This window comes from Chlamydotis macqueenii, chromosome 1, assembly GCF_036417535.1.
Source record: "Chlamydotis macqueenii isolate bChlMac1 chromosome 1, bChlMac1.mat, whole genome shotgun sequence".
Lineage (NCBI taxonomy): Eukaryota > Metazoa > Chordata > Aves > Otidiformes > Otididae > Chlamydotis > Chlamydotis macqueenii.
Genome location: NC_141556.1, coordinates 141655486 through 141680314, shown reverse-complemented (window position 1 = coordinate 141680314; position 24829 = coordinate 141655486). Strand labels below are relative to the sequence as shown.

The window sequence follows — 24829 nt, the reverse complement described above, 5'->3', positions numbered from 1 at the left end:
TTCACTGTGAAGATGTTCCAGATGTTTTGCTCAGCACATGAACACATTGGAACAACTAAGAACATAGCCTTGGTACAAAAGGAAAGATTTATCTTGTTCCTCAAGTAACAATAGTGAAGGATGGAAAGTAAAAAAACCCAACAGGTCTACTTTTAACAAGAAACAAAACATAAACCCTCATCTGACGAAACCTATGACAGATTTCTGACTTGCTATATGTCTGTGGCTGCCACTTAGTTGGATTTGAATTAGTCTACTTAGTTTTTTATCTGTTTGGTTTGGGCAACTGAAACCAATAACATTGACTTGGGTGTATGCAGTATCTCTTTGTGCGTGGCTGTCCTTCAAACATATTTTTTTAGGTAGTAATTTTGCATACATGATGCAAAGTTAGTTGAAGTAGAAAGAATGAGCCTTCTCCAGTGTTCCCCATCTCCCAGAGAAGCAGGCTGCTGTTACATCATGTGTCCTGTGGCTGAAGCTAGCCTACACGTTTCCAAACCAATGCTGGTGTGATGCAGTGGAACACAAGCTGTGAGATCCTGGCCCACTGAATTGTCACTTGATGCAGCTCTGTCTCAGTTAATCCTTTAAAGGTAAATACTTGCATGAAGAAAAGTGTCCTTGGTGCTACTGAAACATGCCAACGTTTGAAGTTTGAGCAGAACAATAGGTTTTGTTATAAAATGAGTTGACTAATGCCAGAACTGATTCAGTCTCAGAGGAATGGATTAAACATGAGCTGAATCATTGCAAACCACTGTACTGGGTCTAGTTTCCTCTACCCTCGCCTTCCCTACAGGAAACTGTCATTATAAAACCCCAAGTCTTCCTCTTCTTTCTTTTAGCAAAAGTATGCAGATTTAAAAGACTGAAAAATCTTTTTTAGCCATAGCTAATGTTTTACACTGGATTACAGATTTTGTTTGAATTTTGCTATTAGTATACAAATTGTTTTGAACTGGTAAGGCTTCTAGTGAGGAAGGTAAAAGAAACAGGCTGTGAAATGAAACTGGTAGCTTACAAGTACCAGCAGACATAAACCAGTCCTTATTACTACAAGCCATCATTTTGGTGTACTGCTGTAAAAATAAGGGTATTCTTGACTTAGTTCTGTGCACTTTGCAAGTGTGTATTTCAGCTAAATTTTATTTTAAAGAAGAGATTTCTAAATGGAAGGCCAGGTTCCATGTACTTATTCATCATAAGTTATAATTTAAATTCTTTTCCCTTGATCAGAGTGGGATTCTTTACCACTCTAACTGAAATTTTTGGAGCGTTTACTTCACTGGCTGCCAGATCGCAAATCTTGATATCTTAATATTTCCTTTTTCCTTGTGCTAAAATTTTATCATCCTTCATCTAGTGCAGATCTCGCTAACCTTTCTGTAGATGAGCCTTGCTGCTGCACTTCCCTTTCCTCGAGTACCCCTCTGGGACTGCTTTTCCTTCTGTGCCTCCCTGCCCCAATCCAAGAGGCTACCAGAGGTGCAGAGTATGAGCAAGTAAGTATGCAGACAAAACAAGATGCTGGTGGTTCCTCTCCATTTTGTGAGATTTGAGAACAGAGTTTCCTAAGACTGCTTCAGAGCTCCTGGTCCAGTCCCTGGGACAGGTTTCTGAAAAGGCAGTGATGGAGAGCAGCCCGTTGTGCCTGCTCCATGAGCCTCCCCGGGGGAATGGTGATTGTGCCAGCACCTGAGACTTGGGAAGTGGGGCAGAGGATGGTCCTTGCATGCACCAAAGGCAGTACAGGCCTGCCTTATGTAGATGCTGTGTTGAAGCAAGAGAAGAGAGTGGCAGCAGTGGTCCCAAGCGGTGGGTGACACTGCACAGTTGGTGACTGGCGTTGCTAATACCAAGTAACTTCATGCTTCACCCGCAGAGTGACGCCTCTGTGGTTTAGGACTACTAAAAGGAAGAGTACGAAGAACTCAAGAGCAGTTACCTAGAAGGTTGAAAGTTTCAGTGTGCCTAGCACTTGCAGGTGCAAATACCAACATGCAGGCTTTAAATAATGTAAGGCTAGGCAATATTTAATCAAAGACCTGCAGCCTGCATCAAGGGTGTGCTGCACTTGAATGCAGACAAGATTAGTCTTCTGTCTGCCGATTGTGTTTTGCATTAGTCCTGGAATTTACCCAAAAGTAAACTTAGTATTTGCTTCCTAGAAAATACTTTATTAAAATACTCACTAATTTTAGTAACGTATTTATGCTTGGTAAGGCCAAGTACTTAGGTGAAACAGCAATAAGCATAGTATATGGTCTTTGCAGTTTTGAAGCGTGGTCAGGTCCTCTCGAAGTTACAGGTAAGAAGAAATGAACAAAAATTAAATCAATATCTCCAATATCTTTTTACTTGTTGCCATCTGGATTCAGCACCTTTGTTATATTTTGCAAAACTTTTTTCCTCTCTTCCCACTTCTATCCCAGTGATCCCAAAACTGGGATCTTGTCATTTCTTGATGCAAGTGCCATGCTTCTGTCACCCAAATGTTCTTGTAACAGCCTGTGTTAGTGTAGCTTAGATTTCCACTTACAGACTTTACGGGGCAGGGCAGTGTATTTCAGTTCTCATCTGTGAAAAGAATTGCAGAGGGACAGAGTGATTTATTTTATTTGTAGTTGTATGAGTTTTGTAGCACAAGGAATTTAGTCCACTGACTAGAACTGGCCCACGTCACAGAACCACAGGGTGCTGAGGCTGGAGGACACCTCTGGAGACTTTCTAATACCACCCCTTCTTCCTCCAGCAGGGTCAGCCACTGCAGGTTCCCCATGACCGTGGCCAGCCAGGTTATGAATATTTTGAATAGGTGGGGGAGGTACTCTCTCCAAGAAACAACTTTCCCTGAAGCACTGAAAATACTTTAGCTCTTTCCAAGCTGCTGGTAGTGCTTTGGAAGCTCTTTTAAGCTTAAGGAGGAGATCTGGGACCTGTGGCTCTACCATTCAATGTTTGATGTTGGTTTAACAGCAAGAGTTGTAACCAGAAGAGAATCACCAAGCATCCAAACCATTGCTTGGAGGGGAAGTGGTGACATCGGTTATGGACTTGCAGAATTACAAATAGTAAGAAAACAACAAGACTGTGGTAGACAACTTGTCACTGGGCAGATTGTGATTAAAGTACCAAATATTTGCTTTTATCTTCACTGCTTCATTGAAGGGACTCACAGGAGTTCTTAGGTCTTTGGGACTGTGATGTGGTTCTCATTACCTCCTCTCATTTCTGGATAAGCAGCTCAGCATTTGGCAGGGCTGTTGCCTTTGTGTTAACTCTAGCTTTGTGGTTGACTCAGTTCCTCTGTGTGCTTTCTGCTGATTTAGAGCTATTCATTCACTTCTCTTATTCCTACATCAAGTCCTCCCCGGAAAGCTCGGCTTATAGCTAATGTTTAGAGCACCATTGCATTTTCCTGCTTTCTACTGCTCAAAGGGGCAACAGAAGTTACCCAGTGCATAGGGGATTTTTAGACAAACAAAATTCTCAAACTGTGCTTGAAAACGCAAGTTTTTTTTTTTTTTTTTCTTCAGTAAGTGTCTTTTTTACCATGTTCTGTTTAAAAACACTCATATGACTACAGTTATTTAAGAAAATAGTTTTGAGTCAAAATGTGACCTCATAGGCTCTCTTAAAATATTAGATTGCCATTTTTGGGTGTGTTGTAGTTTAGCCTCATTTAGGACCAAGCTACACAGTCTCTCACTCACTCCCTCCACCCTCCAGTGGGACAGAAGGAAGAATTGGTCAACAAAAGGCAGCAAAACTCATGGGTTGAGATGAAACAAAAAATAAATTTGAGAGAGATAACAGAAGAAAACAAAACAGAGATGGAAAACAAATATAGTACAATAGCTCACTGTAAATCCCAATGTCCAGTTTCCTAGGCTGCCCTCATCACCCTTCTCACTTATATACAGAGCATGATGTCAGATGGGATGGAATGGCCCTTTGGCTAATTTGGGTAAACTATCCCAGCTGTTGGCTAATTAGTAATCTATCCCAGCTGAGTGCCCCAGCCATAGCGGCCACCAGCTCTGGTTCTCCTCCCTAAGGAATACTTAGTAATTCAACTATTAAAATAAATCACAGATTAGTCTAAGAACTATTTTCTAGCAGTCAGATCGGACCACATAATTGCCTAACTTTTTTTCTGTACTGTATTTTCAAGATTGATGCAAATAAAATAACATATCAGGGAAGTAGCTTTTGGATCACTGTACAAAAATTAAATGTGATAGTTATTAGGGTAGTCATGCGTCTTTTTGAAGAGGAAATAAATCTTTTTATTCGTTGCAGCAGAGGCTTAGCTGACTATTCCCATCAGATACATTAGTGAACACTCCAGATGTGCAGAAAGCAGATACTGCCCAGATGTAAAAAATATCTTTGTTTTTTGGCTGATTTACAGTTGTTATTTGTGTTTGGGACATATTTATTTTAGGTAGGAAGGGACTTCGTTCTTCTGAATAGAACTTTATGCAAAGCTTTTTGGTTTGTCTTGCTCTGCAGAGAAACTAAACTTGAAAAACACCATCGATAGGTGGGTACTTGTAGGAGGTACAGAGTTTGAAACCAACTCTGGGGGTTTTAATGTCATAAGACTCCAGGCAGGGCTAATTATAAACTGCTGCTTGGCAGTGGAAGTAAACATCCCATCTGCATTTCCTGACATGGATGGATCTATTCTGCAAACCTCTGCCTTGACTGAGAGGAGGAGTATAGTTTTAAGTACTTTTTTCTACCCTCAGTGAGTGGTTTTTATGTTCCAGGATCTCCATTTAAAACCTTAGGAAGGCAGTTCTTATGGCAAGGTATGGACAACCAAGTCACCTTTCTCTTAGTTTTTTGTGTGATTAAATTGCTCCTCTTGGTTTTGCCTGCTTAGGACATGTGGGAAAATAACTGTCAGAGTTTTAGTTGAGGAGTAGAAGTCTTTTATTGTAGGTCAGAAATGCTGGTGGGGCAAAACCTGGATTGGAATCAAGTGCTGGTAAGCTTAGAAAACAATTGTGAAGGATGTGATGGTTTTGTTCTGTTATTTAAAGTGTTTAATGAACAAGTTTCAATATGTTTATGTTCCTGTATTTTCTGCAGCTAGTGTTACGGTTAGGTGTTGAATATTTTTACTCCTCATGTTTTCAGTCCCACAAGGGGAAGGAGCACAAGACACGGGAGTATATAATTCAGTTTCCCTGCTGGAAGTTGGAGAGACTGCTTTTCATCTGGTTACCCAAGAATTTATGCCTTTGTTGCTACCAGCATCCTCATACCCCAAGAGGGTTGCCCAATCTTGTGTAAACTCTACAGAGATGAGAGGCCTCCTTGAGCTCAAGATTTTTGCAGATTTCGTTAAAGTGAGGGGCTAAGCAGCAGGACAGACCCAAGCTGGACAGTCACCAGCTGTATGAAATTTAACAAGAGCAAGTGCCAGATTCAGTACCTGGGATGGGATAATCCTGGTTATACGTACAAACTGAAATACAACAGGCTGGACAGCAGCCCTGTGGAAAGAAATCTCCGTCAATGGCAAGTTAACTGTGAGTCAGCAGTGTGCCCCGGCAGCCAAAAGGGCCAACTGTATCCTGGGTTTTCACGTTTCAGGTTCTCAATTTTAAAACCCCCTGATGCTGTGCATCAAGTACAGCATAGCTAGCTGGTCAAGGGAAGTGATTGTCCCACTAGTGCAGCGCCATCTTGAGCACTGTGTGCAGTTTTGGGCACTGCCATTGTAAGAAGGACATCAGACAATTCGAGGATGTCCAGAGGAGGGCAACCAAGATGGTGAAAGGCCTCAAGGGCAAGACTTAGGAGGAGCTGCTGAGGTCACTTGGTTTGTTCAGTTTGGAGGAGAGAAGGCTGAGGGGTGACCTCATTGCAGTCTACCAGTTCCTCAAAGGGGGCAGCAGAGAGGGAGGTGCTGATCTCCTGTCTCTGCTGACCAGTGCTAGGACACAGGAAATGGAATGAAGCTGCATCAGGGGCAGTTCGGATTGGACATTAGGAAAAGGCTCTTCACTGAGAGTGTGGTCTGTCACTGGAACAGGCTCCCCAGGGAAGTCGTCATGGCACCAAGCTTGTCAGAGTTCAAGGAGCATCTGGATGATGCTCTTAGCCATAAGGTTTAGTTTTAGATAGTCCTGTGAGGAGCAGGGAGCTGGACACTATAATCCTTATTGATCCCTTCCAACTTGAGATATTCTATGATTCTATGATTGTAAATTAGTTGGCTGCTGATGAAGTGGCAGGTAGCATTCAGCAATGGGACAGGGACAAACTGACCACTGTCACCTGGTCTGTAGGCCTACAACTGGAAGACCAGCTGCAGCATGCAGGCTCTGTGGCACCCTGTGGTGTGCAGGGTGCTGGGGAGAGGGGGAAGGAGACCACCACCAACATTTTTTGGAAACCAAAATTCAAGCAGTCTCTTGCTCAAGTTGGAAAGTTATGTTTGTGGTGATTCATCACAAGTCTCCTTTCTTGGTGTGTCACCATACACAAGTGGAGGAGCTTTCCAAAGCTCATGTAGGCTTCTGCATTGGAATGTGATATAACTAACCTAATACCATAGCAGTAGGTATCTGACAGTGGTGATGGGTCTCTGCGAAGGACTCCCATTTGCATAGTTACTTGGCTCTCTTGAGCTCATCAGCTTTTCAGAAGCTTATGTTTGGTCATTTTTACCTGCTGATTTTCCCCTATTTGACACCAACTATGCAGGTTACTGGGGACAGCCTGCTGAGGAACTGTCTGTTGAGATCCTCGTATTTTGAGCTACGGACATGGAAAGAAAATAGTGTGGACACTTCTGAAATGTTTTTGAATCTGCTCATGCCCCTCGGAGCTAGAAATACTTGCTGTATTGTGCTTTATACACAATGCAATATCTGCTTTATTTGTAATTACCTTTGCTTAGACTAAGAAAATGCTCGTAAGTTCAGTTACGCTGAGTGCTCCTTAAACCTCTAGGGAGTACAGCATATTTTTGCTGACTTTTTCTTCTTGGATCCTGCTACTAGTTCTGTGGCCTTATCTCGGTCGTCTGATTGTTTCTTCCCTGGAACCAGCTGAATCCCTCGTTCTGAGCCTCTCTCCTTTCAGGCTAAGTAATTGAACTTCTAGTTTAGTTGGACCTACCCATGCTAAAAGCTGAGCGAGTACAGTTGTAAAAACAAATACTTTAAAGACATGTGAAGATTTGTCATGAACAGTGGAGAAACATGCAGCCTTTGCTGGGAAAGCAAATTTCCAGAATTTCAGAGTGCAGATTATTGTAATGAGTTTCATAAGCTAGGTTTTGTCATTTTCTGCTACCATTATTGAGATAAAGTAACGTGTTTGAAAACTCTGATGTCTTGCTGCATGCTTGGAAAACAGAATTGTGGTTGCAGAATATTGAGTAATTCCAGTCAATATAGAATGATTTTTTTTTTCTTTTATTAACTCTCAAATTTGTTTATTGCTCTCTCAAAGCATGCCTTATGTGAGATGAACAGTCAGCAGTCTCATCCTAAATTATTTCTCCATGAAGATAATGTGTGAAAACAATGCCTTAAAATAGTAATGTCACTGAATGCACAATCTTTTGCTCTGGTTTCCTCCTCTTGAGAGAAACCACTGCAGCTGGAACCATTCAGAGTTCTCAGACTAAATTTCATGGTGGCAGTGGGAGACTCTTCAAATAGCCTCTTTTCTGTTCCAGGTAAAACTTCAGCTGCGCCAAAGCGTAATGTTGACTATATGTGCTTGTTTTTCCCTCTACCGCTCCATCTAAAAAGAAGAATTACTCTTGAAATACACCCACCAATGTAACCTTAATTGACTTAGGGATATGTCTTTGAGGAAACAAACCAGAATTCAAGTTTGAGGAACAATTGTGCAAATATCTGTTTAAATTTCTCTTGAGTGTGTTGATATTTTTGTCTGTTAATATGGAGGTTTCTTGGTGTAATCTAAACAAAGGGGTAACTTTGGAGGTAACTGAGATTTGGGTCTTAGCAACTGCTTATTTTACTGAGGTTTTTAAGATTGTATTGCAAGGTGGTGTAGGCTTCAGATAAACAACCTGCAAATATTTTCCATTCTATGAAACAGTTTTTCATGAGTTAAATATATAAAAGACTTTATGATCTCCACTTGGAGTGAAGAGCACCAAGTAAAATACCTTCTTGCTTTCTATCCAGGATCTGTGCTTAATTACTTCGTCCGGGAGATTCTAAATGCACTTTGCGCATGCAACACAATAAAGCCATGAATTGCCTCTGTTTCCATGAAGGAGCCCATCACTGACCAGGCAATGCTGCCTCCCTGCTGGGCTGTGAGCAAGGTGGTACTCAGTTCAAATGTTACAGTATGGGAATTGCTGTTTAGACTTCAAGTTTCAGTTTCTGCTGAACTCAAGACAAGCTTGAAGAATGTTTTCAGGAAACTGCAAGCCTGCCTTTGATTTTTTTTTTTTTTTTTTTTTTTTTTGTTCCAGTTGTCATTCCTTGCTTCCATATGAAGAAAAAAAAATAAAATCTATCTCAGTCTCATTTCTTCTCTAGGAAAAAAAGTGGCATTATTAGTGCATTTATCTGAGAAGGAAAAGTGATTTCAGTTTTGACCTCAGTTGAGATGAAAGACATCACAAAGTATACGAGCATCCGTCATTCCTGGTACTAGAATTGTCAGTTGTCCTTGTCTTAACTTGGCCTGTCACGTAAGCAGAAGGAACATTCTGCTTGTGGTTTGATTTTTGAGGTTTGTTTTTTACTCCTCTTTTCAGACTTTGCAGTAGCCAGTTCTGATTCCTCTTCTGTATCTACCTTCCAAGAGGAAAAGCCAGACACATCAATGCTTTATGCGTGTGTCTTCTGAATTAAGATAGCTCTGACTGGAATTAAGTTTTGCTCTGGCTGGCTTGATACTCAGTAGGTAGAAAAAAAATCATCCATTTTTTGGGGGGGGCTGGAGCAATATATTTGGATGTCTTTTTCTTGAATGGCTGGTATCTACTTTCATGCCTTTTTCCATGCTTCAATGAACGTAGGAATGATGAACAACCAGAAGTATCCCAAGCAATTGTTTTAGCTGTCCATTTATCTTACAAGCCTCTGCTGCTGAGATCACACTGCTATGTCCATGCTGTGAAACCGGTTTGTATCATGAATGTATTGAGTTAGTGTGTTTGCAGTTGGCTGGGAAAGCAGCAGTACCTCTAGCAACTGACCTAATCTAGCAGTAGAGAATGTTCTCTTCATAAGGGTTGAAAATGAAACTTAATTTTCCTGGAGTGGAGAGCCCATAGTGGTGACAGCTGCGTTTAGCTGTCTTTTAGGAAGTTAAAGAGACTGCTCAAGATCATCTGTGCTAATAACTTAACCACCTTCATACTGTTAACCTGTTTTAGGGGAAAAGAGAAGGTCTTGTAAACCCATGAAAATTAATTCGTAATGCCAAGGTATTAAATCCATTACCCATCATATAACTTTCATACTGACCTTTGTGCTCCAAGGCTACTCTTCACACTTGAATCTTGTAAATTCTTATGAATGGGAGCTGTACCCCTTCTCATTTGTGGTTCAGTGGAAAGAAGACTGGGGAAGAATATGCTGTGGATGGCACTAAGAAAGCATACAATAGCAGTGGCAAGAATAAAGAATGAAGTGCATTATATTGGCTGTAGGAGTACGTGTTCTGGCCCTCCAGATCCTTTCTATGGAGACAATTTTTAGTGCTATTCCTTTTTTTCCCCCTAAATTGATGTGTGGATGGTGGTCTGGAGAAATAGAGAAGAATACCATCTTCAGCCCTCACTCGAAACATTCTTCTAGTCTGACGCAGGAAGCAGGAAACGTACCTCAAGAGAGATCAAAGACATGTTTATGACTGTAATAAGTGTTGGTTTTGAGTAAGAAAAACCAGTGTTCTTACTGTTGCTTTCATCTTCTGCAGGCAATGATGACAGCTTCAGCTTAGAAGATGCACTTGGTAATTATTACATTCTTGCAAATTTTGGGAGGTAGGTGGGAAAATAGTGGCTGCTCTTTTGACTTGTTTGTTTCTGAGTATCACTGCATGACCAAGCATGATGCTTTCCCCATATATGGTTTACTTAAACCTCAGTAGAACAATTTAGCTATGAGTGTATCAAAACGTTGGCTGCATAGAATTGAGATTTGTCTTTGGGAACACTCAAGGGTTCTTCTTCAGGGGAAAATGTCCTGCTGTATAGAATTGAACTTGTGCTTTTGATTGTATAAACATAGGCTTAAATTTGTCCTTCATGTGTCTTCTGAACAGTGTATTAAATAGTATTTCAACTTTTTTTTTTTTCTAACCATCTTTGACAGAAACTACAAAGAGGCCTCTTCCATCTCGGAAGCCAGCACCATCAGATTTTGGTGAGATCTAATTGTCTTGTAATGCCTTTTACTGTGAAGTCAAGTATAGTTGTATATACTAATTTGAAAGCCTGAAGTTTTCAAGTTAGTGGCACACAGAGTTGTGATATTTCTATAAAAGAAAGCAATTCCCTAATAGCAAAAGGATTTCTGTATTTTGGAGTCTTCTGCTAGTGCTTTCACAAATTTGCTGTGTGATTTCACAGGCTAAAGGCCCTGTGAGAGTCTTTTCTGTTGGCTTTCAATCTGCATGTTTTGAGCTTGCTCACCTTGAGCTGGCCCTTGGCATGGTCCGTGATCACCAAAAGCACCATGTAGTTTGGCAGATAATGCCTGGTAACTCTGTGGTGCTCTTCCATGGGCCACTGTTGAATGAGTATGCCATTATATTCTTGGAGAGAACGTTGTGAGGTGCATTTTGTGTAAAAATATTCTGAGAAACTATTTCAGTTTTTGCATTACATTTAAAACTTTGCTTCTTTCTTTGTAGATGATTTAAACTTGGAACATGCTCTTCATCCTGGTAAGTGTAATGTTTTCCTGGATACTGCTCAGTGGTACTTTGTGCAATGGCCATCCGTCCTTTATTACCTAAATGTAACAAGGGCACTGAGTCGATTAAGGTAGCAGACTGCAGGTAAAAATAATTTCAGTCTAGTTACGTTTATTTACCTTTATTTTTAAGGGCCTGAATCATAAAAACTGTATGTATTTGACTCACTTCTTAGCCAAGTCCTACTTGTTTCGTTGCTGTGTTTTCACTAGATGGCACTAATTCCATAAAATATTACTTATGAAAGTAGTGTTTAAATCTGAAGTAATCTCTTCCTTTTCTGGAAATAATTTTAGTAGCATAGGGAAACACTAATCTGTTTGAAATAATGTTAAGGGAAGGTACCCTTTCTGATGTGCTTCAGCTCTACAGTGTGGGCAGCAGTAGAAATTGCAGTATTGTTTTCACTCAGCTGGTAAAAGGTGCGTCCAGTTAGGCAGATAATGCACAGTAACTTTTTGAGTACCATCAGTAGACCTGTTGCAGTATAGACGGCTTTCCTAATACAGGGCATACGGTTGTAGGACAGTAGCACTGGTTACTGGCCTGTTTGGTTTAGCCCTTTGAGGTTTTGTCTCGTAAAGCAGTCTGTTTCCAACTGCTAACATTTTTGAAAACAGAATTGGCTAATGGAGAAACAGTTGGCTAAATGAATCAGATAGTTCAGGTAAGTGAAGAGAGAGGATCCTTGATAGGATGACAAGCCTAAGTTGGAGTGTTAGGACTGTGCTCTGGAGGTGCCTGCCTCTTCGCTTTGAATATACAGCAAGCCTAAGAAGACCTGATCTGACTTGTGCTACAGCTGGGAGGAGGCAACACCATACAACATCAAGGAGAAGTAACATACAGAAGAAATGGGCCACTGGATTGGTTCAGCTGTTCCTGAAGACAGTTTTAGAAAACCACTGCTGGTGTGTTAATTTGATGTGGGCAGCAAAGACTGTGACTAAACAGAACTGAGATAATTACTGAGTTCTCTTATTCTTTTGTTTTGTGGCAAGCTAAATGAAGTTCCATTGTTAGGACTATATTTCTAGTTCTATCATGTGGGGTTTTTTTTATTATTTTATTTTATTTTATTTTTTCTAAGTGAGGTACTAGCCTGTATTGTTGGTTAAAATCTGGTAGTTTTGAAAGAGGAAATGGCCTAGTAATTTGTGCCTGGTAGAAGAAGTTAAAGTTCAGCTCTTGAAATCAGATGTGCAAACTGAAATGCTGCATAAAGCTTAGTGAGTTCTTCTGTATGCGTTCAGTTATAGCAGGGGTCTGATATACAGGCTAGCATAGTAGAAACACTTAATTGCATTGAAGTGCGGTGCTTAACCTAAAATAACCAAACAAATACAGCATTAGCTAATGAAAGGAAAGGAAAATGTCATGGGGAAGATAGTCTTTCGAGGTCACTATCTGTTGTGATTTTGGTCTCTCCACACTTGTAACTTTGGTCACTTTATTCTTATCTGTCTACAGATGACCCCAAGCCAGATCCACCTGCAAATCCTAGAGACACTGGTAAGACTGACCTAAGAGGAATTTCTGAACAGTAGAAAAGTATTTGTTAATCTTTCCTAGTCCCTTTCAAAGTTACTGCATTGTCGTCTGCTTTTGCTCTCTTAACCTTTTTTTTTTTTTTTTTCCTAATTCTCTCTTTTGTGTGTAGATAACCCCAAGCACGATCCACCTGCCAATCCTAAGGACAGTGGTAAGGCTTCTAGCACAAACTCCTGAATCGTGACACGATTTTTCTGTCTCAGTTAAACTTAAAATAATTACACCTTGTTAATTGGCTGCTGTGGATCCCAGATTTTGCACTGGATAAACACTGAGGATTGAGGAAAAATTGTCTTGGAAATAAGCTTTGCAACAGTCTTGAAATTCCATAACAAACCTGTTGAGTCACCTTCCTTTCACTTACAAGGAGGGTCGTGTGGGGAGGAGGAAGGATGGGACAGAGTGTGTGCGCATGGGGCAGTGCTGTTCTTGGCTGCCTGTGGTGGAGTACCTGTGTATTGGATTGAGTCCTTTCATCTTTACTAACTGAATCCCTGCTAAAAAGTTAGCAGTAACTACCTGTGAACTGTATGCTTAAAGCATCTAAATTAAAGGTAAAGCTCAAAGTTAAAGGGTGGGTTTTTTTTTCCTTTTTTCTTTTAAAGGCCTCAGTTAAGAAATAAATTTCATTTGTGTTTGAAAGATAGGCTTAAAATGCATGTCCTTCCCTGCCTGTTGTGCTTTAGAGATCTTCTCTGTCTTTGCCTAACTCAGAACAAAGCAAATTCATATGGATGCAGCTATGATGATGCCATTATCCGGGAATATGGTGGTAAAGAGTCCTTACCTGAAATGCAGGCCCTGGTCTTTGTTCCTTCTCCTACCTCATTTGCAGCAGATACTTGAATTCAAATCTTGCATGCTTCAGTACAGTGCTTTTGTTGCCCAACTAAGACATCTTCTGATGCAATGCTTTTAGTTTTGCTGCTTGAAGCAAGATTTGCTTTGCGTAAACCAAAGATTAATTTGGCAGCAGAGGGAAGGAGGAGAACTCAGACCCCATGAGACAGGGTATGGTTGAAATGGAGAGGGAATGGTTCAATGTCCCACAATAAATCAAAAGAGGGAATTATATCTGGATCTTCCTATTGTCAGGCAAATACTGCAGCCACCAGACTGTGGCATGTTGAACTCTTTTCCTCACAGCCCAGCCTAGCTATTGTGTTGTAGAGGTTCAAAATACTGGTTGTAACTTAGTAACTCAACTCTGAAGAAACATTCACAGCTGCAGCTTTGAGAAGAAATGCTCATTTCCTGTCTGTGTCCTTTCTCTGCTTTAACAGGAGGAGAGTGAGACCTGGGCTGTTCCAGTTAAGTAGCTTACAGGGCTTCTTGCCTGCTTTGGCAATGACTTGTGCAGTACTACCTGCTCTTGGACACTGACTTCTCTCAGTTGTTCAGGAAGTCCAGAGCTACTGTCAAACTATATAGCACCCAGCTGAAGGGACTTGAGATTGGGAGGGCTTTTGAAACATGAACATGTTGTGACTGTGACACTGAGCCTAAAACCACCACGAACTCAGCTGAAAGATTTAGAGAAAACTTCCATGTCATTATGTGCCTTGAGGTGTCTTTTCACTGAACTTGAAACATGTAAGGTAATATTTTTATTTTCTTTTTGTAGGCAACCTTGATGATTCAGATCTATATGATGGCAGTTTACCAAAGGGGGGCAGCGATGGCAGTGGCAGCAATGGTAAGATAGTAGGTTATGCTTTGTATTGATCCTGTGGCTACCTGAGCTTTTGATAAAAGCTTGCTCACAACCTGGTTAACATGGTCCAACTTGTAACACCTTTGGTTTTGGTGTCTGAAGCTTAAGAGCATACCTTCCAGTTCAAAAGCAATGTGTTCTGTCTCTTCCAAAAACCACAAGATAATTAAAACTTAAAACTCGTTTAGGATCCTTCAATTATTTTCACTGTTATGCTAAGAAAGATGAGTTTTAAAACAGAGATGTGAACGTGGTACTTATTTCAAAGTTCACCACAAACATAGTTCTTAAAGGCATTCAGCTGTTACTTTCAGATCTGTGACATACTCTCAGTTTCTTGTAGTTCTTGTGGTTGAAAAGCCCAGGGATGGGCCAGAAGAGGGTCCACCTTGTATTCTCAAAGATTTCATCTGTGTCCCAGGATGAATTGATCTTTAGACTCCCAAGTGATGTAGATTGTATCTACTGTGAGCAGTATAAAAACTAAACTTGTTTTGAGTAGTCTGCTATGTCTAATTGTTGTGGTGCAGCGCAGTACAGAGATGGTCATTGGGAACAAGCTGCAGTAATGGTCATCATTAGGATGGGGTTAGTTGTCCCTGTGTGCATTACTGCAACTTTACTGTTTCCAAGTCGGGTTAAGTATCTTGATGTGATGTTGAGATGTGCTGCTGGTTACTGACTTCTTCAGAGATTACTAATGCTAATTTTCTGGGAAGCTTTCACCTTCCGAGGTTCCTTTGGGGCAGTAACTTGAAAATTGGCAGGAGCAAGAAGCATCTGTTGAGACTTGTATGGTATTTTCATCTGCACAGGTTCCTGCTTCAGTGGTGCAGGTTACCAAGTAAGGATAGTATTTGTAGAACTTTGTCTTATTTGCTAAGAGAATTGCAAAGGTATTTAGTAAACAAGGCTGAGATTTTAGGACAAGATGGAAATACAGTTGAATGCTACCTTGAAATTATATGCTGTTCCTCTTCACTGAGTATTTGGTGGTGGTGGGCTAGTTGCTTCAACCAGATTTCACAGCTGTGCTGCGCTCATTTTGTAGAAGTGCTGAGCACCCAAGGCTGAAGTTGGCATCACCATGGGCTGTGCTTTGAAAATAGGAAATTTTGAGTGCCAGAGCATAGCACTGTATGCATATAATAGATGACTTGTAATTTTGCACAATTAATTGACAAAAAGATTGTCAATTATGATATGACTGTTCCTTAGACATGTAAAAATCTAAACTTTTTGTTCATTTTTACAGAACGAAAGGGCCCAAGTTCAAATGGCGGCCAAGAAGCTGAGGGTAAATGCATAAATTTGTGTGTATGGTGGAGTCTGCATGTCTGAAGCTTTGTTTCTGGGTTTTTCTGCATTGCTAATATTCTGCGAGAATGGTCGCTGCTGGTAGTGGGTTTCAGCTTAAAAACTTTTTCGGAATCTGGAATTCTTACTTTCAAGATCTTCTTTCGTAATTCTTTAAAATCTCTGTGTTGCAAATGATTAAAAAATGTTAACGTCTCAGAGATGATGGTGCAGTGATTGCATACATACAACTTAGATTTGGCTGTGAAAGGGTTGCTTTTTTAATAAATAGAACTCACAGCAGGCATGTTTAAGTTGCTTAACAATAGGCATTGCTAAGAAATCAATGGTTATAAAATTAGAAAATTCACTTTTAATTATTCACAAAAACAGAAAGAGTCGATTACTACAGTTTCTTGTAATAATTTCAGTTTATTGTTTTCCAGAAATGTTCACAGGGTTTACTCTGAGATGATACAAGTTTGACATTGCTTTTGATTCTGAACATGTATACAAATGTTGTACAAACATTGGTGGTGGTTTTTGTTTTGTTTTGTTTTCCAGGTTCTCAGGGAGCAATAGCTGGAATTGTAAGTGCTGTGGTTGCTACTGTAATTGGAGCAGTATCTAGTTTCATTGCTTACCAGAAGAAGAAACTCTGTTTCAAACAAAGCGGTAAGAGTTCTAAATTAGTTTGGTTTTCTACTGTCTAAAGGGATACATTTTTGTATTTATATGGAGGCTAGAAATTGATCTTATGCATAAGGTAGTTTTAATAGCACAGTGAATTTGTGTTCGCAGGGAGTAACCTCTCTTACTAGTCGTCTAAGACAGGATGTCTGAAGAATGCCTTGCCCAAAATTTAGGCTTTCAGAAGCAAACAGACTTGAGGCTTTGTATTTCTTAGAAGTACTTTCTTCTAAATAGTAAGCAGGAGAGACTTCACGAGAACATTTCTCTAAGGAAAATTGAGTGGAGATTGGGGATTAGAGACTATTTTAAAGCTGGGAATTACTTTGTCATTTCTACTTTTATAAATTTTGCCTTTGTGTCTCCATAAGATGCTTGCCTACATGTTAGATTTCTGACAACTACCCAGATGTTCCTCCCTAAATGATTTTCTCTCCTGTAGTGGTCTATTGCTTGCTCTCTACTTCCTTTCCATCTAAATAAGATACAACTTGGACAGAGAACTTGGGAAGTACTGTGGGTGATAGGTGAAGCAGAAGCTTTCATTTTATCCTTTCTAGTCATGGTGACTGCTTGGTGAAGGGAGATGATAGAGCAGCAATCTAGCCAGGTACTGCTGTTTTGTAATTTGGGAAGACTGGAAACTGAGTAACGTCTACCATGCACATTAAAATAAACATTCAGGCAACACCAGGGAAACTCAACTACCATCAGTAGCCCAGTTTCTTCAGTGCTGTTTCTTCTCTCAAATTATTTCTATTAATGGACAACTTTGAAGATAAGAGAATTTGAATGCTAAATGTCTGTTTGTTTCCCAGCAGATGAAGAGAATGTGAATATGGAAAGCAATCGAGGAGCGCAATCTGAGCCACCTGGTAAGAGAAGAATCTAGCTGGAAGATCAGGTCTTTGGTGGGGATCCTATTAAATGCACTTTATTGACATCTAATGTAGTGGAGAAAATTACTTGCTCTGTTTTGTTTTGTTTAAAAAAAATGTTTGTAACTACCATGACAACTAACTTAGAACTGAATCAAGACTTCAGTTCTGATAATATGACCGCTCTTGTCTAGTTTTTTATTCTCTGAATAAATTGGTTTATTGCCTTGAGGGGTCCTTGAAATACAGGAACTTAGAGAAAGTAAACAATTGAATTTTCTCTGCAAAAGTATTATTAAAGACAATTATGAAACTCAAGCCTGCTCCTTTAGTGTGATACATAACTGCAATTAACTGACAGGTGTTTTGTTAGTGTATCTTGTGTCTGATTGGAATCTGGTACCTTTTTTGATTGTAAACCCGTATGGAACTCTGCAAGAATACATATTTAAAAATGTTACTGGTGTTTGAGCACAGATGAAACTATTCTGGAGGCAAGGAGGACTGAACTTACTAGCATGTTGTTGTAACTAAAACATTCTCTGTTCTGAACACAGAATGATACTTGTATGAAAGAATCATCAAATAATAAGTCTTTCCACAATAGTGACAGCTGTGGAAGCATCTCTTTTAAAGCAACAAAAACCTTAACAACCTCACCCTCCCAGGTATGGTTGTCTAGGGTACTTGGCTGATGGAACAGATGATTAACTCCAATGAAGCCATAGAAAGATGTGGAGGAAACAGCATAGGTGAAAGCTTGGGCTTCTACCCCTTGTGACTGGTCGGTAAAGGAAGAAGGAGTACAACCTCATTTGAAGTTTGTTGAGTGTCTTTGAAACACTGAATATTAAAATCTCAAAGCAATACAAATTTGCAGTATATTCTTCTGTGAGCTTAGTCTTAAACCTACAGAACTAGTTCTGGGGTTTTAAAGAAATTTGTATACCTATTTCTTTCAGGTGTTTCATCAGTTTGCTATAAACTTCCCTCTGGCTCATGATCCTCTTTATAAGCATTTTTCCTTTAAGCTGTTAAATATATAAAACTCTGAAAGAGAAAACATTTTCTTGTGACTGGCTTTTAAGTCAGGACTGGAGATAGGCAGGTATCCTCAATTCAGCTATGCATTTAGTGAAGCAAGCAGTATTGTTCAAAGACTTCTACCAAAGGCAGTTAATATGAGTTAGAATCAGGATATGCTAAAATTTTGGCCATGATTCACCAGAACTCAGGTGTGAAATGCATCAGATGTTTCATACTTTATTTTAACTGATAAAGTCAAACCTGAGATGTTATCATAAATGATTACTCCTGCCTACATGTTGATATTGTGTTAAATCCCAAATTCCATGCCTCTGTGATATTTTGCAGGCAAGTAGGAGCATGTTTAGAGCCAAGAAACTGGGCAGCCATGCTCAGCATGGTGCTACTCCTGACCTAAGTTCTGGGAATCAGGAGACATTAGCTCTGCTTTTGGTAATCCAGTGTCGATGTACCCACATGGCTTCAGTCTTGCATTAAGCCAGGTCAGATGGCATGGCAGACCAGGTTTACGTTTTTAAAATTTTATGTAGACTTATCTTTGACTTCCTGAAAATGTGGATGACCTAGGTTAGCACTTTCTTTCAATAACTTGGTTTTTTTCCATCAGCTGTAGAGAGTGTACTCCATTTCATTTTTGCATCTGTAGAACTGCAAGTCTAAAACTGTATCGTGGGTGATACTGCAAATGTAGATAGCTACATGGTTCTAGTAGGATGTGGTTATTTGAGTGAGAAATCTAGGATGTAATATCCCTTGGTATGCAGGATACAGGCTTCACAGAATCAAGAAGCCTCTGCTTACCTGAATTTATCCCGCAGTTTCAAATGCCTATGGAAAAAGTCTGTTGTCCACATATACTGTTACAATGTATACTTTGTAACTTGTATATTAATAAGAGTACTAATCTTGTTTTTCACTTTTTAGTTCAGCGCACACTTCTGGAGAACTAAACTAAAGAAAACACGACGAAGAACAGACCATTGAAACTGGATAGAGAGCCTGCATTCTGCCTGAAAAATTCAAAAGGAAACAAACAAACAAAAAAAGCATAATGTAAACAGCAGAGTCTGAAGTTGTATGAGAAAACAGTTCTTATTTTAAACATCTCTGGGAGTGTGACTTAGACCTGAGTACTTCTGTATGGTTAGCCCTGTGAAGCATTGTCGCACACCAATATATGGCCTTAATGACAGGAGTGTGGAAGTATATTGTGCCTTTACCTTCTTTTCTTTGCTCCTGTGACAAATGAGTGTGTCTCAATTGCATTCAGTATGTTTAACTTTTTCCTTACCTCTCAAAACCAATAAGCAATTAATGTTTTGTTACACCATTGCTTTCAGGCAGTGCAAACATTTTTTTTTAGTATCCTGTATACAGTGAGTGTACCAACCAAACAACTCAGTGTATGTTGTGGGCACTTGAAAGCAAATGGCTCACTGTCTGTGGATAATGGATCTGGGCGTGGGTGCTGCTAGTACAATCTATGTAGCTGCCTGGGTCAGCCACCAAGGAAGAGATACTTGTTCTTGAGCATCCAAGAGACAAAAATTCAGAGTTTTGTTTTTGCATTTTTTAATTATATCTGTCTGGTACAGATTCAGAACACCCAAAGCAGTGCACACAAACCCTTCATCCTTTCTGGCTTTTCCTGCTTAGCAAGAACTGAGCTGGTCAGATGTGGAAAATCTTAATTTGCAAATCAGAACATAATTGGATTTTGAGACTGATGTTTGGCAGTTGTCTGAACAGTTGTGGATGAAGTATTGAGGAGTGGGGATTAACATCTTCAGGCTTCTGTAACCAAAAACTTAACAGAAAATAATGTGATACTTTGAATTCCGGAAGTTTATCGTATGCACTTACAAGATGGAAGCAGTACAACAACTTGGAAGACTGACCAGAACAACCCAGCCTCACTCCACAAGCATACATTGAACAGATTAAATAGCATACTGGTGAAGAATGCTTTTGCCCTTGTAAAGGATTGCCATGGGGAAGAGGACTTATGATTGCATCCTCGACTGAAATCACTTGTGAGCGTTGCTGTGGCTCTTGAAAGCCACAAGAAGGTTTCAAGGACCTGTGAAAACATGGAAAACCATGCAACTCATAACAGCTAGAGGACTAAGTCTGGAATAATAACTAGTTCTGTCTGGAAGGAATAGTCTAACCAGTTCTGTTGGCTTTCACTCTAGTTTTTTCCCAATTTTCATGCAATTCTACAATATGTGACTTACTAATGTGCTTCAGCCATCTGGTAAAGATCTATAGAAAGATGATATTTCATGGAACATCTTAGAAGTCATTATGAATTTGGATATTAAACATGTAAATATATCTGTACATTCAAATATAAATGTATGCCAAGGGTAATTCATTTAAGAATTTCTTGTACATGTTTCTTAGCTTGCAACAAAGCTTTACACAGATTTTAGTATTTTGTTATGGAATTAACTCGTAAACCTTCTTGCCCCAGTTCTGCTTTTAGTATAAAAGTGCTAAAACCTTTAAGTGTGTTTGAGGGTGGAAAAGTGATTTTTATATAAACATTTGATCTGTGTAAATACAAAGAAATGAAATGTACTACTTACCTGCATGAATAAACAGGTATCTCATATCAGTGCCAAGTGTAGAGAAAAGAGAAATAAGCCAGTGTGTGTTAGGGATGGAATGAGGGGGGAAGCTCATACTAGCTTTTAGCTAACCAGACTGTTGAATCTTCCTTCAGCTTTTGCAAGCCTAAAAATTACTTACTAAAACCTCCTCTCAACATTGTGATTTTTCTAAGAATAAATTTAAAAAAAAAAGAAATTGTTTATGTATTTTCCTTCTTTAATAGCCCTAGAAATACAAAAATTTTGGTGCTCTATTGGAGAAGCAGTCTTCAAAGGGAGTTTGTCTTACTACTCCATCAGCAATTCAGGTTTATTTCTTACAGACATTTTCATCATTTTAGAAGGAAGTTGGCCAGTAGCAACAAAGCTGTGAGCTGCTTTCATAGCGTGCTTACCAGTGTGAAGTGCAGAGAAGATGTCTAGTTTTGTGAAGGACAGGCATGGATTTTGAAGAACACATAGATTTGGTAACACATAATCTACTGAAAATATGTACAGAACGTTTAGGATGGGCAAACTTAATGGTGTTTGTGTTGTGTTCCTCATCCAGCTGTCATTGCAGCCTTTAGGAGTAGACATTTCTGCGGGGCCACGTACTCACCTTTGGATGGGAGAGGATGATAACTAAGCGAAAAGGCAACGCAGGGGTAGCCACGTGACTGAATAGTAGCAAATTTACTCCTTTTTTTCAGTCTGAACAAGTGTAGATTGCTGCATGAAATTTGGGCACAGCTACACTCCACAAAGCAGACAAACTTCAAAATTCTATTTGGAGGGAATGGCTGTGGTAATGCTGATTTCAGCGGCTCACCGCTCCTCAGGCTTTGTCTGTTCATGGCTTCATAGGCTGGAGTTGTGAGAGAAGGAAGAAAGACTCGCTGCTGCCACCTAGGAAGAAAAGGTTAAAAAGAAGGCTTGACATTTCAGGTTGTTCTCTTGTCCTGAGAATGAAACTACCTATTTTTGAGGGTTTGTTATTTATCTGTGGATAAAATTTAGCAGTTCACTTATTGTTCAGTTATCAGAGTATTAATTGTGATGTTACTATTTCCCTCACTATCCATTGGGACTGGATCTTGTGCCTTCCTAGCTCAACTGCTTTTGCATTGTGTAACTGAATATCCTAATTCATTAGTTCTCATATTCATTGTGTCAAGAAACATTATCACTTAACAATTGTTTGTCACCTGACTGAACATCTCTCATGAATCCGCTGCTGCCCATCTTAACTTTAAGGGCTGTTGGTGACTTTCAGATCCCAGTTTAAGAATTAACGTTCTCCTTTTCATACAGGTTTCAATCACACTGTACAGTGGAATGAAAGACCCAAACTGCAAGTTCACTCCTGGTGAGATACCTTCACCATTAAACTGAGTTTAAATGGATGGCAACAAAGAGCTCTATGCTGTTCCTGTGGCACACCCTCTTCAGTTCTGTTTTTTTTCTGCAGTCTACCTCCTTTGAAGAGGACGAGTTACCTTCAATAATAGGAGGGAAAAAAACAAACAGGATCTTCTTGTAGAATAACACGTTATAGTAGCTTCTACAAGAGAGCTGAGGTGGCAGTTTAGTTCATCCTAACTATCAGTGAAAGGGCTGCTTCAAAAATATTTTGATAGTTTTCAAGTGTGACGTCCATTTTGAATACTTATCCAAACGAATTCACTGGGCTGTGGAAATGAAAACAGGCAGTCAATTCTTAAGCATAAGATTTGGCAGCTTTTTACTGTTGCTCCTATTCAAGCTCATTTCAGTATCCATGCCAAATGTTGAATGCTGAGGAAAACTTGTTTTAGTGTACTCAGCTTTCAGTGTGTGTTGGGCTAAATTACACTCCCAATTGTGCATTTTGGTATTTTTCTCATGAATTATTTTTAGGCAACTATCTATCTAAACTGTACTATTCCCTGTATGTTTTTCACTTAGCAAGATGGAACAAACCTTAACCTTTTCATAAACTGAAAATACTTTTTTTTCCTCTTTTCTGTTACACAGATATAAAAGACACACTTGAAAGAAAGTGAAGAGCTGATTAGGATAGGAAAAGCACTTGAAAGGAGAAAAAATACAGCCCCTGCATTTGGAGTACTTTAAGAACCACAAGGATAAAATACTGAAATGCATGTTCCTCCATCTGCTTGTGAAAAACCATTGAAATTTTAGCTAGCATGTAGTAATTGTATCCTTCCATTGCCAAGAAGTTGTATCACTAATTCTCTTGTGTATTTGGCTTATATTTAAATTAATGTCCAATAATACCAGATGCTTCAATATTTTAATTAAAATACTTCCATTTTTATGACAAAAGATGAATACTGTAGGATATTAGTGGGTTTTCCCAATAGTTCCAGTGTATACTTTGGCTCTTTCATCTCCGATAGACTCACACAGCAGGTCACCTGTGCCGACAAGAACAATGTCTCTCCTCTGCCCACAGGAAGGGTGGGGCTGCAGCTGTGGTGAGTTGTGACCGTCCTTCTCTTTTAGCTCACCTCATCTGAAGGAGGCATGATGGGCTAAAAATATATGGTGTAGAGAATAGGCAGACATACTGGCTCCATTCCTCCACTCATTTGCTATTTCTTAAATATCTGATTTTTTTTTCTTGAAAGAGCACGTAAAAAAAATTGGGCAAGTTGTCCACCTTGTCAGGTGAATATTAGGCAAAACTTTGTTTTCCCTTTAAATCAAAAAAGGTGAGTCAATGATTTTTCAAAGTGATAAAACTGCTATTTATGGTCAGATGTTATATATGTTTTTAATAGATAATATTGTTTACTTGATACCTCAGGCAATCACTTGCATGTCTTCAACAGAGGGAATCTCAGATTAAGAAGTCCCTGCGATGCCGTAAGAACAGAGGTGGAATACTTATTCAAGACATCCCAACCCCAATGTTAGGTCCACTCCCTCAGTTCTCCTTTCCTGTGCCACCTTTGTTTTGTTTTTATTTAGCTAGACAGAGCAGTAGCTGGCTTCAGAGGAACTGGACAAGGGGTGCATCATCTTCAAACTCGATTTAAGAATCTTCCCAGTGAACTAGTATCAGCCAACAGGCAAGAGAACACATTTTGGGAAAACTTCACTTTTAAGAATTGTTTTGAAGTAAAGTTACTGAACATTTGTGAGCTGCTTGGACTTGCCTGGGACTAGTACATAGCCTTGCTAACTTTCCTGTTCCCTTCAGGTAAATTAATCATTGATGCAAACATTACCATTTGTGTGCCTGCTTTTGTTATTCTGGAAAAAAATAAACAGTGGACTTATGAGATTGCTCATGTCGTGGTATAATCCTTGTTTCAACTGACTGACAAAATCACCTTTTAAACCTAAGTGTCGTTAACTCTTCTGAGATTGAGCAATTTGCCCTCACAAGGAGAATGGTGATACAAAAATTGAGCTTTAAAGCTTCTATTACTGGCTTAAAAATAGTTAAGCTGTTTGATACAATAAGCCAGACCTTTATAAACCATTCTACTGGTTCAAATTTGAGGGTGAGCTTGAACATAGAATCATAGAATCATAGAATGGTTAGGGTTGGAAGGGACCTTCAAAGGTCATCTAGTCCAACCCCCCTGCAAGGAGCAGGGACATCCCTGACTAGATCAGGTTGCTCAGAGCCTCATCCAGCCTGGCCTTGAACGCTTCCAGAGATGGGGCCTCCACCACCTTTCTGGGCAACCTGTTCCAGTGTTCTATAACCCGCATCGTAAAAAATTTTTTCCTAATTTCTAATCTAAATCTAGCCCCCTCTATTTTAAAACCATTACCTCTCGTCCTATCGCAACAGGCCCTACTAAACAGCCTATCCCCATCTTTCTTGTAGGCCCCCTTGAGGTACTGCAAGACCGCTATCAGGTCTCCCCGGAGCCTCCTCTTCTCCAGGCTGAACAGCCCCAACTCTCTCAGCCTGTCCTCATAAGAGAGGTGCTCCAGCCCTTTTATCATCTTCGTGGCCCTCCTCTGGACCTTCTCCAACTGGTCCATGTCCTTCTTATGCTGGGGGCTCCAGAACTGGACACAGTACTCCAGGTGGGGTCTCACCAGCGCAGAGTAGAGGGGGAGAATCACCTCCCTCGACCTGCTGGCCACGC

General features: G+C 39.9%; 1 protein-coding gene across 3 annotated transcripts in view; it reads left to right on the top strand.

Moving 5' to 3' along the window:
* Nucleotides 1-20931, top strand: part of LOC147602296 (CD99 antigen-like) — a 34812-nt gene extending 13881 nt beyond the window's left edge. The window contains exons 2-11 of one of the 3 annotated variants that reach the window (XM_086768526.1): nt 9943-9978; nt 10341-10391; nt 10882-10914; nt 12415-12456; nt 12605-12646; nt 14120-14191; nt 15465-15506; nt 16070-16180; nt 17017-17070; nt 19045-20931. In XM_086768526.1, the coding sequence (XP_086624652.1) occupies nt 9943-9978; nt 10341-10391; nt 10882-10914; nt 12415-12456; nt 12605-12646; nt 14120-14191; nt 15465-15506; nt 16070-16180; nt 17017-17070; nt 19045-19070 (509 nt within the window). In that variant the 3' untranslated portion in view covers nt 19071-20931. Of the gene's footprint in view, nt 1-9942; nt 10010-10340; nt 10392-10881; nt 10915-12414; nt 12457-12604; nt 12647-14119; nt 14192-15464; nt 15507-16069; nt 16181-17013; nt 17071-19044 lie in introns of all 3 variants that reach the window. The other 2 variants (XM_086768516.1, XM_086768535.1) reach the window with 2 other exon arrangements.
* The last annotated feature ends 3898 nt before the right edge of the window (nt 20932-24829 follow it).